The sequence below is a fragment of the Erinaceus europaeus genome, chromosome 7 (genome assembly GCF_950295315.1).
Source record: "Erinaceus europaeus chromosome 7, mEriEur2.1, whole genome shotgun sequence".
Taxonomy (NCBI): domain Eukaryota; kingdom Metazoa; phylum Chordata; class Mammalia; order Eulipotyphla; family Erinaceidae; genus Erinaceus; species Erinaceus europaeus.
In genome coordinates this window covers 64,161,964-64,177,386 of record NC_080168.1, presented here as the reverse complement: position 1 = coordinate 64,177,386, position 15,423 = coordinate 64,161,964, and the positions used below count along the sequence as shown (strand labels likewise).

At 43.5% G+C, this 15,423-nt stretch overlaps 1 protein-coding gene and 1 long non-coding RNA gene across 3 annotated transcripts in view; one reads left to right on the top strand and one right to left on the bottom strand.

The window, feature by feature from the left end:
* Positions 1–3,248: 3,248 nt before the first annotated feature.
* On the top strand, positions 3,249–8,449 carry LOC132539428 (uncharacterized). The gene is made up of 2 exons (XR_009550711.1): positions 3,249–3,795; positions 7,957–8,449. It is a non-coding gene; the product is annotated as an uncharacterized LOC132539428 (long non-coding RNA).
* A 317-nt stretch (positions 8,450–8,766) lies between these two features.
* The window catches only part of SMCO2 (single-pass membrane protein with coiled-coil domains 2), a 38,169-nt gene continuing 31,512 nt past the window's right edge, over positions 8,767–15,423 (bottom strand). For both annotated transcript variants that reach the window (XM_060194555.1, XM_060194556.1), the window contains 2 exons: positions 14,473–14,645; positions 8,767–9,030 (listed from right to left, as the gene is read on the bottom strand). In XM_060194555.1, coding sequence (XP_060050538.1) covers positions 8,832–9,030; positions 14,473–14,645 — 372 coding nt within the window. In that variant the 3' untranslated portion in view covers positions 8,767–8,831. The remainder of the gene's footprint in view (positions 9,031–14,472; positions 14,646–15,423) is intronic.

Sequence of the window (15,423 nt, the reverse complement as noted above, 5' to 3'; positions counted from 1 at the left end):
TATGCAAAAACACATTCTCATGCCTGAAGCTCCAAAGTCCCAGGTTCAACCCCCTGTACCACCATAAACCAGAGCTGAACAGTGCTCTGGTTAAAAGAAAAAAAAAAAGGAGTCAGGTGGCAGCACAGCAGGTTAAGTGCAGGTGGCACAAGGACTGGTGCAAGGATCCCAGTTCCCCACCTGCAGGGAAGTCACTTCACAAGCAGGGGAGTTGCTTCATAAGTGGTGACGCAGGTCTGCAGGTGTCTTTCTTTCTCCCTGTCTTCCTCTCCTCTCTCCATTTCTCTCTGTCCTATCCAACAATGATGACATCAGTAACAACAATAACTACAACAATAAAACAACAAAGGCAACAAAAGGGAATAAACAAATATTAAAAAATTATTTCCCTTTGTTGCCTTATTATTGTAGTTATTGTTGTTACTGATGTCGTGGTTGTTGGATAGGACAGAGAGAAATGGAGAGAGGAGGGGAAGACAGAGAGGGGGAGAGGAAGACAGACATCTGCAAACCTGCTTCACTACTTGTGAATCGACTTCCCTGCAGGTGGGGAGCTGGGGGCTCGAACTGGAATCCTTCCACCTGTCCTTGTGCTTTGCGCCATGTGCACTTAACCCGCTACGCTACTGCCGGACTCCCCATGTTGAAAAATTTTTTTTTAAAAAAGTTTATTTATTGGATAGAGGCAGAGAGAAATCAAGAGGGAAGGGGGTGATAGAGAGGGAAAGAGGGAGAGAGACACCTGCAGCCCTGCTTCACCACTCACAAAGCTTTCCTTCTGCCGGTGGAGGCCAGGGGCCCGAACCTGTGTCCTTGAATACTGTAACATGTGCACATAACCAACTCTTGGCCCTCAACTTCATCTCAGATGAAATCAAGCTATCTTAAAAAAAAAATAGTTTGAACTTTGAAGTCTCAGTCCCAGCTACCCAGCCCTGACCTGGTCAGACCCGATCCAGGAGAACAACTGAAACGGCATGTGCAGCCGGACCTGAGGTCAGGTGAGTGCCAAGAGAAGGCTAGTGGCTCTGCGCTCCTTGCTATTTCTGGCTTTCTGGGCTACCAGTTGGCCTAGTCCTAGAGGCCGAAAACCCAAATGTGACTGATTGCATTGTAGGTCCCTCAAGGCTGCCAGACCAAAGGAATTTCAAGCATCAAAGCCGGATACAGTAACACCCACACAAATTACAAAAGAGAGCTATCTCTCTCATTTAAAGATAAAGGATCCTTTTGCTCAGAAATCTCCCCTCCCTCAAGTAGATGTAACTTCAGAACTTCAGACCAAGTTTCAGTTGTCAGAATGAAATCACACACACACACACACACACACACACACACAGATTTCATAACAGCTTTAAAAAAAAGGAGAAGCAATTCAAAAATCTATTAACTGATAGACAGCACAGCATGTGTCAGACTTCATTGTCTCTGTGGTTGAATAGAAACTCCTTCATATGGACATGCCTCATTTTATATACAAATCCAGCAGTATTTCTCTAAGTTGAGCAACCATCACCATGATCAAATTCTGGAATATTTTATCACTCTAGAAATAGATCCTTGGCCCGAAAATTAGTGCAGGTGGAGGTAGACTGCATAATGATTATGCAAAGAGACTCTCGTGCCTGAGGCTCCGAAGTCCCAAGTTCAATCCCCCAACCACCATAAGCCAGAGCTGAGCAGTGCTCTGGTAAAAAAGAGAGGGAGAGGGAGAGGGTACAAGCACTGTAATGACAATTTTAATAAAATTTTAAAAAAGAAAGAAAGTACAGTGGTTGAGGACAGGACTTGTAAGCATGAGGTCCTGAGGTCAAACCCCAGCAGTGCAGATGATTCTCCTCTCATAAACAAACAAATCATTTTTAAAAAAATAATAAAATTAAAATGAGGGCTCACTTAACTAGCATGCTGTTTTGCCATGGGCACCCCGGTTTAAGCCTGGCCTCCATCTCAATGGTGGAAACTTTGGTGTTGTGGTTTCTTTCACTCTCTCTCTATCTGCCTTCTCTGTCTCTATCCTTAAAAATAGTAAAAGGAAGCCTCATATTTACTGCAAGTTCCCCACTCCTGAGAGCCACTCATCTCCGTTGTGCCTATAAACTGCCCAATTTGGATGTTGTGTGGACGTGCAGTCACACAGACTTCTCTCCCCAGCATGGTCTTTCCAAGGTTCCTCCATAGCACAGCGTGTGTCAGACTTCTTTTCCTCTGCCACAAATAGAAACTCCTTCATATGGACATACCACATGTTAGGTGAGGAGCAGGGACTCGAACCCAGGTCCTTGCACAAATTGTAGGTAGTACTATGTGTGTCTAACAGGGTGCACCACCACCCAGGCCCCAACATACCGCATTTCATTAATTATTTATTATTATTATTATTAACCAGAGCACTGTTCAGTTCTGTGTTATGGTGGTTTGGGGGATTGAACCTGAGACTTTGGTGCTTCAGGTATGAGAGACTCTTTGCATAACCATTATGCTATCTACCCTTGTCCCCGATATACCACATTTTATATACAAATCCATCAGTTAGTAAATTATTTAATTGCTTCTATCTTTTTAAGTGTTTTATTTATTTATTTATTTATTCCCTTTTGTTGCCCTTGTTTTATTGTTGTAGTTATTATTATTGTTGTTATTGATGTCATCATTGTTAGATAGGGAAGAGAGAAATGGAGAGAGGAGGGGAAGACAGACAGGGGAAGAAAAAGACAGACACCTGCAGACCTGCTTCATCACGTGTGAAGCGACCCCCTGCTGGTGGGGAGCCAGGGCCTTGGACCAGGATCCTTATGCCAGTCCTTGCACTTTGCGCCATCTGCGATTAACCCAATGCACTATACCGCCTGACTCCCTATGCAATTATTTTTTATTAGAGAGACAGATCACAGTGCCACTCAACTCTAGCACATGCTGTACTGGTGACAATCTAGACCCTGAGGTATGCAAGTGCGGCGCCCCCCCCCACCCCCGTCACGAACGCCAGGGAGACTGACAGGGTCATCTTCTCTGGACCTGCATTCAGACTTCAAGGAAGCTGGGCAGAAAGGATGAGAGTGGGATGACACATTCTCCCCCCATTATTGTTACAAATAATTATACTATCACAATTGATTAATAGTGCTTTGGCAGTGCCTGGTGAAAATGGAGAGTCAGAAGCACCCCCTCTCCTTTACACAGGAGAGCATATTTGAAAGTTACATTATGAAAGTGGGGAAGGTGGGTCAGCATAGACGGACAAAAGAAGTCATGTTATGACCTGCCCCTCATAGAAACAATGCAGAGATTGAGGCCTCCCTGGTACAAGTTGACGTATTGAAACAAAGAAAGATTAATAGTTAAACTGTACCAGACCTAGATGAGCAGTGGTCCACGACTAGGCAAAGATCTGTATGCCCCCCATAGAAGATTAATGGTAGAGATAGCCCTCAGCAAAAGTCTAAAACAATTCTGGGTATGACCTCCCCTGAGAACAGGGCGATACTAAGTATTGTACCATTCTTTACAGTTATAGGGGAGTAACATGTAGCCTGCCAAAGCCACAAGACTAAGCTGGTTGTTTAGGCAACCTGAATGTAACCTGAAAAAAGTATAAAAGCTAAAGCAGTTTCACTATTAAAATGAGTCCAGATTCACCCTCCAATAGAGTGTGGTGTCTATCTGTTCTCCCTCGTGCTGACTCCTGACCCACCGGGGAGGTTGCCTTCAAGACCCCTGACCCTCCTGCTGCTCATCCACTGTGGTGATCCGCGGCATGCAAGTACTGTATGCTACTGCTGGGCTTCATCCCAGGTCTCCACTAACTTTTTGAGGAATTCTTTTCCTAAGTGGACACGAAACCCCCCCCCCATTCCATTCAGCAGTATATCTGGGATCCAATTTCTCTACCTCCTCACCAACGTGTTTTTTCTTGCCTCCAGGGTTGTCATTGGGGCTCAGTGCCAGCACTATGAATCTACTGTTCCTTTGGCTATTTCTTTTCTTTTCTTTTTTGGATAGGACAGAGAGAAGTTGAGTGGGTTGGGGGAGAGAAAGAGACACCTGCAGACCTGCTTCACCACTTGTGAAGCAACCCCCCCCCCCCTTGGTGGGGAGCTGGGGGCTCGAACAGGGATCCTTATTCCATCCTTGCAGCTTCCCACCGTATGCGCTTAACCTGCTGTGCTACTGCCTGCCCCCCCACCAACGTTTTGTTTCGTTTTGGTTTGTTTTGTTTTGGTTTTACTAGAGCGCTGCTCAGCTCTGGCTTATGGTGTTTTAGGGGATTGAACCTGGGACTTCGGAGTCTCATGTGTGAGTCTTTTGCATAACTATTATGTTATCTCCCAGACAGCCTGTTACCTATTATTTATGATACATGTATCAATGCCAGGAATGTTGACATTTGCACTGAGATTTGAAAGCACTGTGGGAGGAAACCTTGCAGATATTTGGGGAAAGAGACAGTCAGGCAGGCAGAGGCCTGGAGGAAAGTGTCCCCAGGAACAAGATGGTGAGTCAAGAATGAGTAGCGTGACCCAGGGGACACAGAGTAGATGGTGTGACCCAGGGAGCTAGAGAAACTGCAGAGCAAGGGAGTCACCACAGCACTGTAAGGACTTTTACTGTAAAGAAGTGGGAGGCTATCACAGGGATTTGGAGCAGCAAGTGACACTTTAGCCACTTCCTTGGGGAGCTCTGAGAAATATGACCTTGCCTAGACCCATGTGGGACACAAGCCAGCTTCTGAAGGATAGGAGTCTTAAGGGAGGTAGGTCTCAGACCAAGGAAGCATCAAGTCCAAAGGAGGATTCCCAGCCTGAAGGAATCATGTGAAGTGAGATCAGCCAGAAACAGAAGGATGAATACAGGATGACCTCACTCATAGGCAAAAGTTGAAAAACAGGATCTGAAGAGAAAACATTATGTAGAACTTGGACTGGTGCTGATGTACTGCATCAAAGTAAAAAATTCTGGGGGAGTGTTCAGGTCCTGAAACATGATGGCAGAGGAGGACCTAGGTGGAGGGTTAGGGTTTTATGTGGAAAACTGAGAAATGTTACACATGTACCAAACTACTTTATTTTACTGTTGGTTATAAACCATTAATCATACCAATAAAGAAAAGAAATGAAAAGAATTTTTTTTAAAAAAAGAAAGTGTTTTGAGGCATAAGGTGGACTCAGATGAATAAGGCATGTGAAAGATTTCAAAGAAAAACCAACCAAAAAATGAAACAACTTGGAAAAAAAAAAGCCAACACAGTAAAAACCGTGACTAGAGGTCACTGCAAGCAGACACTGATTTATTCTCAGTGTTCCAGCCCTTTGCTGCTTCCTCTCTCCACAGAGTGGAACATAGTGGCAGCCAGTTTTCCAGCCAAGGATGCTGACAAACTCCCATGTATGGATAGTCACTGCCCAAGGGACTTACTCCATCTTAGCCAACATCTTAATAAACTGTCTACAGGAAGTTAGTAAAGCATTAATTCATTCTTTAAAAGAATCTGATTCCCTAAATTACTTCGTTGACATTCTGTGATTGTGGCAAGCTTTTTTTTTTTTCAACTTTATTTGAGCTACTCAATCTTTCTGTGTAATCTTTTTATCAGATAAATCAGCTGTGGTGTATCCAGCAATGTATCTATATAAGATTATTTATAAAGTGGAGACAACAAAAAGTTCTGTCTACAAAAGGATCTGGACGCCCACTTTGTCTGTAAATAAGTTTGTGACTTAATAAATAGCTATCACTCAGCATAGTAACTGTCACAAGACTTTCTGACTAGATTACTTATTGTTCTAGAGCTTCTGGCCTTTTCCCCTTTCTCTGGGTCCTGGAAATTCCCTTGCCTACCTGCTAAAGTTAAGTCACTTCTGGGCCCACCTGGTTTAGGACTTCAGCCGACATGTAACCTCAGAGGTGGCTGTTACAAACAACATAGTGTGGTAATGCTTACACCCACAAGTGTTACTGTATTAACAGTTTCACCCCAGATGTGAGGATTCAGAATCTTTGGAGATAATACTCAGACACAAGCATAATTTAATGTCCCCTCAACATCACCCCCTTGGGAACCACACATAAGCAAGCAGCATTATCCTAAAAACTGATAAGCGTTTTCTTGCTGTGGACATCAGAACAAAAGCAGTGATTAGAGTTCATGCTTTTTCTGAGGCTGACTGTGGAAGCAGAAACAATGGGCTAGTCTTTCCTAGCAGTAATCCCCACTATCGTGTGATAAGGTCAGTCAGAACAGGGGCTGATGAAAGAGAAATGGCTGCATAAGAACTGGGAGGACTGGAAATCTCTGAAATATTCAAAGATGAGGAAAGTAAAGGAGCTGGTGATTACTGCAGCGTTCGAAGAGATGGGACATGGAGAAAACAGCTCTGGTTGGGCTGGCAAGTGAGCATCAGCAGTATACAGGACCTGCATGCAAGAGATCCCAGGTTCCATCCCTGTACTAGCCAGAGCTGAACAGTGCTCTGGTTAAAAAAACAGAAAAGAGAGACAGAAAGAGAGAGAGAGAGAGATAGAGAAAAGCAAAGAAGGAGGAGGAGAACAAGAAAGAGGAAGAGGAAGAGATTGAGGAGCAGGACAGTACAACAGAAAACTGTTGCTGCTGTTATTTGTGTGTGGATTCTCCTCTCAGATGGACTTTTTCCTTCTGTTTATTTCAGCCAGAGAGCGGGAGAGATGCCACAGCCCTGCAGCTTCCCCAGAGACATCATGGCTCCCAAGAGGTTCTGAATCTCAGACCCGGACCATGATCTTAGTCAGGCAGGCTTCTTACCAGATGAGCTACCTGCCAGATAGCAATTATTAAACAAATGTTGACTGTAGCCCTTGGTAGGATGACAAAAAGGCAGTGAAGGTTAGAACATATATTTTACTTCAAGAGATACTTATTGAATACTTTGTGCACAGTTTTGTCTACAAGTATACCAAAGTTGTGGTTCCCATGCTAGATTTGTAATAGATTTACTTGGGGAAAAAAAAAGAAGATTTACTTGGGAGGCATGGTTAAAATATAGTGTTCTTCCTTCAAGGAAGAAAAGATGGCTTTTTCAACAAAAGGAGCAGAAAAAAGTAGACCACCACTTGAACACCATGCAACAAAATTAAGTGTGGGGAAGAGACAGAAAGAAGGGAGGATGCCTGCAGCACTGTTTCACTGCTAATGAAGCTTCCTTCTTCAGTGGAGACCAGGGACTTAAACCCTGGTGATTGTGCATGGTAACATGTACACTCAACCAGGTATGACACCACCTGGCCCCCAGACTGCCTCTGATTATAAACAGCAGTACTAACTCTTGCAGAAAAAGATATGGGCTACTTCACAAAATCAAAGTGTCAATCATTTCCATTCTTTGTACAAATTCCCCCTCCACACACAAAGTCTCATTCTTAAAGTGTAAGTGATTAGACATATTCCCAACACTTGTTAGCAGGATGACAAGAGACATAAAAAAATTAGCTATAATGGTGGCCAGAGTGGTGGCACAGTGAATGATGTGCTGGACTTTCAAGCATGAGGTCCTGAGTTCAATCCCATGTGTGGCATGTGCCAGAAGGCTCTGGTTCTCTCCCTCTCCTGCCTCTTTCTCACTAATATATACATATATATATATATATATAGTTTGCCACCAGGGTTCTCGCTGGGGTTCAGTGCCTGTACCACTCCCAGCAGTCTTTTTTTAATTTATTTTATTTTATTTTATTTTATTTATTTAAGAAAGGATTAGTGAACAAAAGCATAAGGTAGGAGGGGTACAACTCCACACAATTCCCACCACCCAATCCCCATAACCCACCCCCTCCCATGGTAGCTTTCCCATTCTCTATCCCTCTGGGAGCATGTCTTTTTTTTTTTCCTTTCTGAGTGTGAGAGAGAGAGAGAGAGAGATTGGGAAGGGGAGAAGGAGACACTTGTACCACTGTTCCACCACTCACGAATCTTCTCCCCTGCAGGTAGACAATCAGGTTCCTGTGCGTGATAATGTGTGTACTCTACTGGTTGTCCCATCTCCCAGTCCCATATATAAAAAGGAGAAGAAGAAGGAGAATAAGAAGGAGGAGGAGGAGGAGGAGGAGGAGGAGGAGGAGGAAGAGAAGGAGAAGAAAAAAGACCATCTACAATGGTGCTCCCTGGAGAAAGACTGCTGTCAATGCACAATAAGTGTGTTACCGGAAAGAAAAAAAAATGTTAGGAGAAAAACAAAATTATGCCTACTAATCTCCAGATATGGCCACAATCCAAGTGAAATAAAATAGGAACAGATGGAGAAGAACTCTATGCTTTCTTTTCTGAAATATAAGAGATAAGAATGAGAAGTAGCCAGGGGTACTAATATTTTATAGTCTCAATGTACTCAGGATAGAGAACTTGAAGAACATGCATTAGACAATGTATAGATTGATTTATAAGCTGCCATGAGTCAGAGGAATAAATTGTTTTCATTTTGTTCTGTCCATAATTAAACAATTCCTATGATGTAACTACAGTGCTCTTAGCAAAACACTTTAGAGTTTTTTGTTTTGTTTTTGTTTTTTTGTTTTTTGGCTTGGGCCTCACGCAACTCAGGCTGACTTTTCAAATATAGAGGAAGAGAGACAGGGACACACACACACACACACAGAAAGAGAGAGAGAGAGAAAATAGCATGGATGCTTTCCCAGTGCTTCAGTGATTCCCATGTGTTGTCCTGGTGAACTGAACCTGCATGGCAAGGGAGCCAGCTCACCAGTCCCGGCAGTTCCTGATAATTAAGTCAACTAGCATGGCACAAGAACATGCAGCATTTTATTGGGGAAGAACTCAGGAAGTGAGCATCCATTTGGTACCTTTAGGAGGGGAGCAAGTCTTCTACTTCCAGATTCAAGAAAGGCATCATCATCTCCCGGAGTTCCCACATTCTCTCACGCCCCAGCAGGGTGGGGAGCAGCCTCTCAAAGATGAAGGTGGCATCAAAGAGGAGTATGTAGCATGACAGGCAGACGAAAACCAGCAGATAAAGCACGATGCACACTTTCAGGGTGTGTTTCCTACAAGGGAAGCAGGAATCTGTGTGAACAGTCTGCAAAGAGCTTCATGGCTCTGGCCCCGGGCTCCTCCTGCCAGGTGACTCTAGTCTGTAGACCCCTATGTGCAGCTTCACGTGAAAGAGGTTGCAGGTTATCAGTACAGGACAGAGGGTAGATAGCCTAGTGGTTATGCAAAGAGACTCTCATGCCTGAGCCACAGGTTCAATCCCCTGCACTACCATAAACCAGAGCTGAGCAGGACTCTGGTAATTAGAGAGAGAGAGAGAGAGAGAGAGAGAGAGAGATGGAGAATATCAGCACTGAAGTTCATGCTGGGTCTGGCACTGAAATTCTCATTCTGTACTCATTAAACAATGAAATACAGAGTTTTGAAATTTTGTGTTTTGAAATTTTTTTTTTCTCAGGGTTTGGGAAGATAGTTCAGTGACAGAGAACAGGACTTACATGTCTGAGGCTCCAGAAGTCCACATTCAGTCCCTAGTGAGTAGTGTTCTGGTCTCTCCCTCTCAACTTTCAGAAATAAACAAATTGGTGACCAGGAGTTGGTGCACTTGATTAAGTGCACTTATTACCAAGCACAAGGACTCAGGTTCAAGCCCCCGACCCCTACCTTCAGGGAAAATGCTTCATGAGTAGGAAAGCAGGTCTGCAGGTGTCTATCTTCCTTTCTCCCTTTCTCTATATCCCCCTGCCCTTTCAATTTCTCTCTGTCCTAATAAAAATTAGAGGGACTAAAAAGGCCTCCAGGAGCAGTGGTTTTTCTAGTGTGGGCACTTAGCCCCAGAAATAACCCTAGTGGCAATAAATAAAATAAATAAAATAAGATAATAAACAGCTCAATCTTAAAGTGTTCTTCTTGTACTACCCTAAGCTATTTTATCTGCTGTCTATTGTAAGGGAGGGGATAAAGGTGCAGGAAGTCACATGTTGCTGGGGACACAAAATGCAACGTGACAGAAGGAATTCAGTACTCTCTGTCACCGTCACCAGTTTTATCCTGGTACCAGACCTGCCCTATAAAACTGGGTAAGTTTGTCCAAATCTTTGAGGGCCCTTCCTTCTGGGCTGTGCCTATGGTACATTTTACCTGATTGCTTTTAAGTCCCTGAATTATTATTTTGTTATTATAAATGCAATACATGAGGAGAGCAGATGATCTGGGAAATTGAGAAAAACACCCAAGAAGAAAAGAAAGGCCACAGATAATCCAATTATCTGGAGACAGTTATTAGTGATTATACATTTCAGGATGGAACATCTACAGCATAGCAAGCTAACGTCATGCTACACTGTGGTTTATAATATAATACTTACAGATTTATTTATGGTCTTTGCTTTTTTTTTGACTCTGGATTCTTAAAACTCTGGAGATAGCCCAAGTGATAAGAGTAACAATGGTGCTTTTGATGATGTGATGAGGTAGTTTAGCTAGCCCCAGAGGGCAGAGGTTGGTTGTCAGGGAAACCAACTTAATGATTGAGAGGGTTGGCCTCCAGGGAGTGGAGAGGGGCCAGAGGTTGAACCAATGACCAATGATTTAATCAATCATTCCTAAGCTGTGAAGCTTCCATCAAAACCCTAGTAAGAAGAGGTTCTGAGAATTTCCAGGTTGGTGAACACATGGAGATGTGAGGAGAAAGGTACTTGGAGAGGGCGTGGAAGCTCACACCCTTTTCCTACTCCTGATCTTACACATCTCTGCCACCTGCCTGCTCCTGAGTTATAAATCCTTGTAAACAGGTAGGGCCAGGGGGTCTGGCGGTGGCGCAGTGGCGCAGTGGGTTAAGCGCACGTGGCGCAAAGCGCAGGGATGGCGTAAGGATCCCGGTTCGAGCCCCCGGCTCCCCACCTGCAGGGGCGTCGCTTCACGGGCGGTTAAGCCAGGTCTGCAGGTGTCTATCTTTCTCTCCCCATCTCACTCTGTCTTCCCCTCCTCTCTCCATTTCTCTCTGTTCTATCCAACAACAACAACAACAACAACAAAAGCAACGTCAACAATGGCAATAATAACCGCAACGAGGCTGCAACAACTAGGGCAACAAAAAGGGGGAAAAATGGCCTCCAGGAGCGGTGGATTCATGGTGCAGGCACCGAACCCAGTAATAACCCTGGAGGAAAAAAAAACAAAACAGGTAGGGCCAGGTGGTGGCACACACATCACCATGCACAAGAATGCAGGTCCAACCCCCAGCCCCCATCTTCACCTGCAGGGTGAAGCTTCACTAGCTGTGCTGTGTCTCCCTCTACTCTCTCTCCCTCTCTTCCCAGTCTACTTCTCTCTGTATCAAATAAAAAGGAAAATAATGATAATCAGGAACAGTGGACTTGTGTAGGCTCTGAGCTCCAGCAATAATCCTGGAGGGATTTTTTAAAATTAATTAAAATAAAATAAACAGGCAGTTTAGTCAATTGAATGTTTCTCTGGGCACTTTTAGCAGTGCCAACAAATAAATGGAGCCTGATGGGCCAGCAAGATGTTCACTCTGCCATGTGCAGGACCCAGGTTTGAACCCAGCCCCCCTACCACACTAGAAAATGCCTCAATGCTGCAGTATCTCTTCAACCCCATCTCTGTTTGAAAAAAAAAGTGGTGAAACTCCTATGAGGACAAAATAAGTTAAGAAAGATAGAAAGGGAGGCCGGGCAGTGACACACTAGGTTAAGCACACATCCTTGCTAAGTGCAAGGACTGGCGCAAGGATCCCGGTTTGGCTCCCCACCTGCAGGGAGGTTGTTTCACAAATTTGTTTCACAAAAAAAAAAAAAAAAGTCTACAGGTGTCTGTCTTTCTCTTCCTTCCTCTGTCTTCCCCTCCTCTCTTTCTCTCTGTCCTATCCAACAACAGCAACAATAACAACAACAACAATGGGGGGAAAAGATGGCCTCCAGGAGCAATGGATTTGTAGTACAAGCACTAAGCCCCAGTGATAACCATGGAGGCAAAAAAAAAAAAAAAAAGATAGAAAGAAATCTGAGGTGGGCTGGGAAGTGGCACACCCAACCAAGCACACATAGTACTAAGCTCAAGGACCCATGCAAGGATCTATCTGGGTTTGAGCCCTGGGCTCCCCAACAGCAGGGGGTACGCTTCATAAGGAATTGTTTTGTTTGGTTTCTCCCCAGTGGGGATCACTCTGGGTATCCTTGGAATAAAATTCGTTTTTTTTTTCTTTTTTAATTCCCACTGGGGAAAATGTTTTATAAGACAGTTGTTGTCTCCAGGGTCCAACTTGGTATCCTTCCAAAATCAGATTAAATTCTTGATGCTACTATCAATAAATCATTTCATTTTTACTTATAAATGAATATGACTTAATTTTTTAATCAGTGATTTATTAAATTACAAAACAGCAAGGGTAGGGCAGGGGTAGAGAGTGTAATGTTTATGCACGGAGATTCTCATGCCTGAGGCTCTGAAGTTCCAGGTTCAGTCCCCTGTACCACCATAAGGCAGAACTAATCAGTGATCTGGTAAAAAACAAAACAAACAAACAAAAAACAGGGGCACAATTCCACACTGTTCCAACCACCAGAGTTCTGTGTCCTCATCTCCTCCATTGGAAACTGCAATGATTCTCCCAAGGTCACAGCTATAGAATGACTTTTCTTTCTTTCTTTCTTCCTTCCTTCTTTCCTTCCTTCCTTCCTTCCTTCCTTTCTTTTAACCAGAGCACTGCTCAGCTCTTGCTTATGGTGATATGGGGCATTGAACCTGGGACTTTAGAGCTTCAGGCATTAGCTCTTTACATAACCATTATGCTATCTACCACTGCCTGACTAGTATTTCTATAAATATCAGTATATATATATATATATATATCCATTTTTTTTCCTGTGGTCCTGCCTTCTCTTCCATTTTTAGTCATAGTTATACCTATTACTACTTCTGAATATCTTTCCTTTTTTCATTCTCTCTCTAGGTTCTGATGGAATTGGGGTTCAGAGCCTTTTAGCCATCTTCCCCTAGCATTTCTCCCCCTTCTGGTAGTATGAACCAAGATTCTTTTTGGGGTGCAGATTATTATTATTATTATTATTATTATTATTATTATTATTTAAGTGTTGGAGTACTTTATCATGTGCAAGGAACCAGGTTCTAATCCCCTGGCACCATATAGGTACACTATACATAGTGGATACTTCACGAATGGTGCTGTAGTGTCTCTTCTTCTTCTTCTTCTTCTTCTTCTTCTTCTTCTTCTTCTTCTTCTCTCTCTCTCTCTCCCTCCCTCCCCCTTTCTCCCTCTCTATCTCTATCTGATACTGAAAGGGGGGGAGGATGAAAAGAGTCATCTGAGAGCAGTGGAATTGTGTAGGTGCAAAAAAGCTCTGGCAACAGGAACAACATTAAATATTAAGAGAATTAAAGAACATGCATAGGGCTGGGGAGATAGAGAAGCAGTAGCACACAGGACTTGCATGAGAGAGGTCCCAGGTTTGACCTACAGCATTGCCAATAGGTAGAGCTGAGAGGTACTCAGTTTACAAAATTGGGGGAGTGGGGAGGAACAGTACAATATTTATTTTCAAAGGTTTGGACAACATCATAACTATTAAGTTGAAATGAGTTGTGCATTTATTTTAGATATTTATTTATTCCCTTTTGTTGCCCTTGTTTTATTGTTGTAGTTATTACTGTTGTTATTGATGTCATCATTATTGCATAAGACAGAGAGAAATGGAGAGAGGAGGGGAAGACAGAGAGGGGGAGAGAAAGATAAGCACCTGCAGACCTGCTTCACTGCCTGTGAAGCAACTCCCCTGCAGGTGGGGAGCCGGAGCTCGAACAGGGATCCTTGCACCACCTGAGCTTAACCCACTGTGCTACCACCCGACTCCCGTATTATTATTTTTATGTTTTCTGTATGGGGCCCAAAAATCAGTGTCTTTAACAATTGTATTCACTTTTGGAAGGCAGCTATGCTCACCGTTATACTACCAACGCACATTGTATTCACTTTTGAATGTACCTTCTGTAAAAAAAATAAATAAATAAAAGTCTGTGACTTCTGAGAACTATTCATTTTATTTATTCATTTATTTATTTTTAATTTATTTTTTATTTAAGAAAGGATAAATTAACAAAACCATAGGGTAGGAGGAGGGGTACAACTCCACACAATTCCCACCACCCAATCTCCATATCCCATCCCCTCCCCTGATAGCTTTCCCATTCTCTATCCCTCTGGGAGCCTTGGACCCAGGGTCGTTGTGGGTTGAGAACTATTAATTTTAATGAGTTAAATGTTGGGCATGTTTACCTCTTTCCCAGATGTCCACAGTGTCTGACCAATACCTTGGGGGGGACTAGACAGCAACCTCAGGAGCTGAGGACAATAACAGGCCGAGGCTAATACTCTGAAGCCCCAAACAGCAAGATGGACACAGGGTGAATGAGTGAGTATGTCAGCTCCATGGCCCCTGCCCCTCCCCCTGACTTACCACACTGTCATGGGAGGAGAGTTCTCTTCTGTAGGGGGTGCTGGAGCCTCAGGAAGCAGGGGCACCATTTCATCTAGGCTCTCTTCCTCTGAACTCTGAGAATCTGTTTTCTCCCCGTGCGTTTGGTAGAGCCCTAGCGTGGCATTCAACACAGTCATATCCTTGCAAAAGTTCTGGGGCAGAGAAGGGGCGTGTGAAGAGATATCAGTTATCATTTGTAAGATGGTTCTCTTTCCTTCTTTTCATTTTTAATTTCTTTATTGGGGGATTAATGATTTATAGTCGATAGTAAATTACAATAGTTGGTACATGTGTAATATTTCCCAGTTTTCCACATAACAATTCAACCCCACTAGGTCTTCCTCTGCCATCATGCTCTAGGATCTGGACCCTCCTACCACCCCAAAGTCTTTTCTTTTGGTGCAATACACCAACTCCAGTCCAAGCAGACATGTAATTTTTGACAAGGGGCCCAAAACATTAAATGGAGAAAGGAGAGTCTATTTAACAAATGGTCTTATAAAAGATTGCAATGACTACTATATACTTTTTAAATGTATTATTTTTTTTCTCCTCCAGGGTTATTGCTGGGGCTTGGTGCCTGCACTATGAATCCACTGCTCCTGGAAGCTATATTTTCCCTTTTGTTGGCCTTGTTATCGTTGTTGTTACTATTATTGTTGTTATTACTGTCATTGTTGTTGTATAGGACAGAGAGAAATTGAGAGAGGAGGGGAAGACAAAGAAGGGGAGAGAAAGACACCTGCAGACCTGCTTCACCACCTGTGAAGAGAGCCCCCCTGCAGGTGGGAAGCTGGGGGCTTGAACGGGGATCCTTCATGCCATGTGTGCTTATTAACCTACTGCACTACCGCCCGGCCTCCGACTACTATTTTTTTTTAGTGCATTCACTAAAATATAAAACTTAAGCTAAAGTGTTCCTATCCCCAT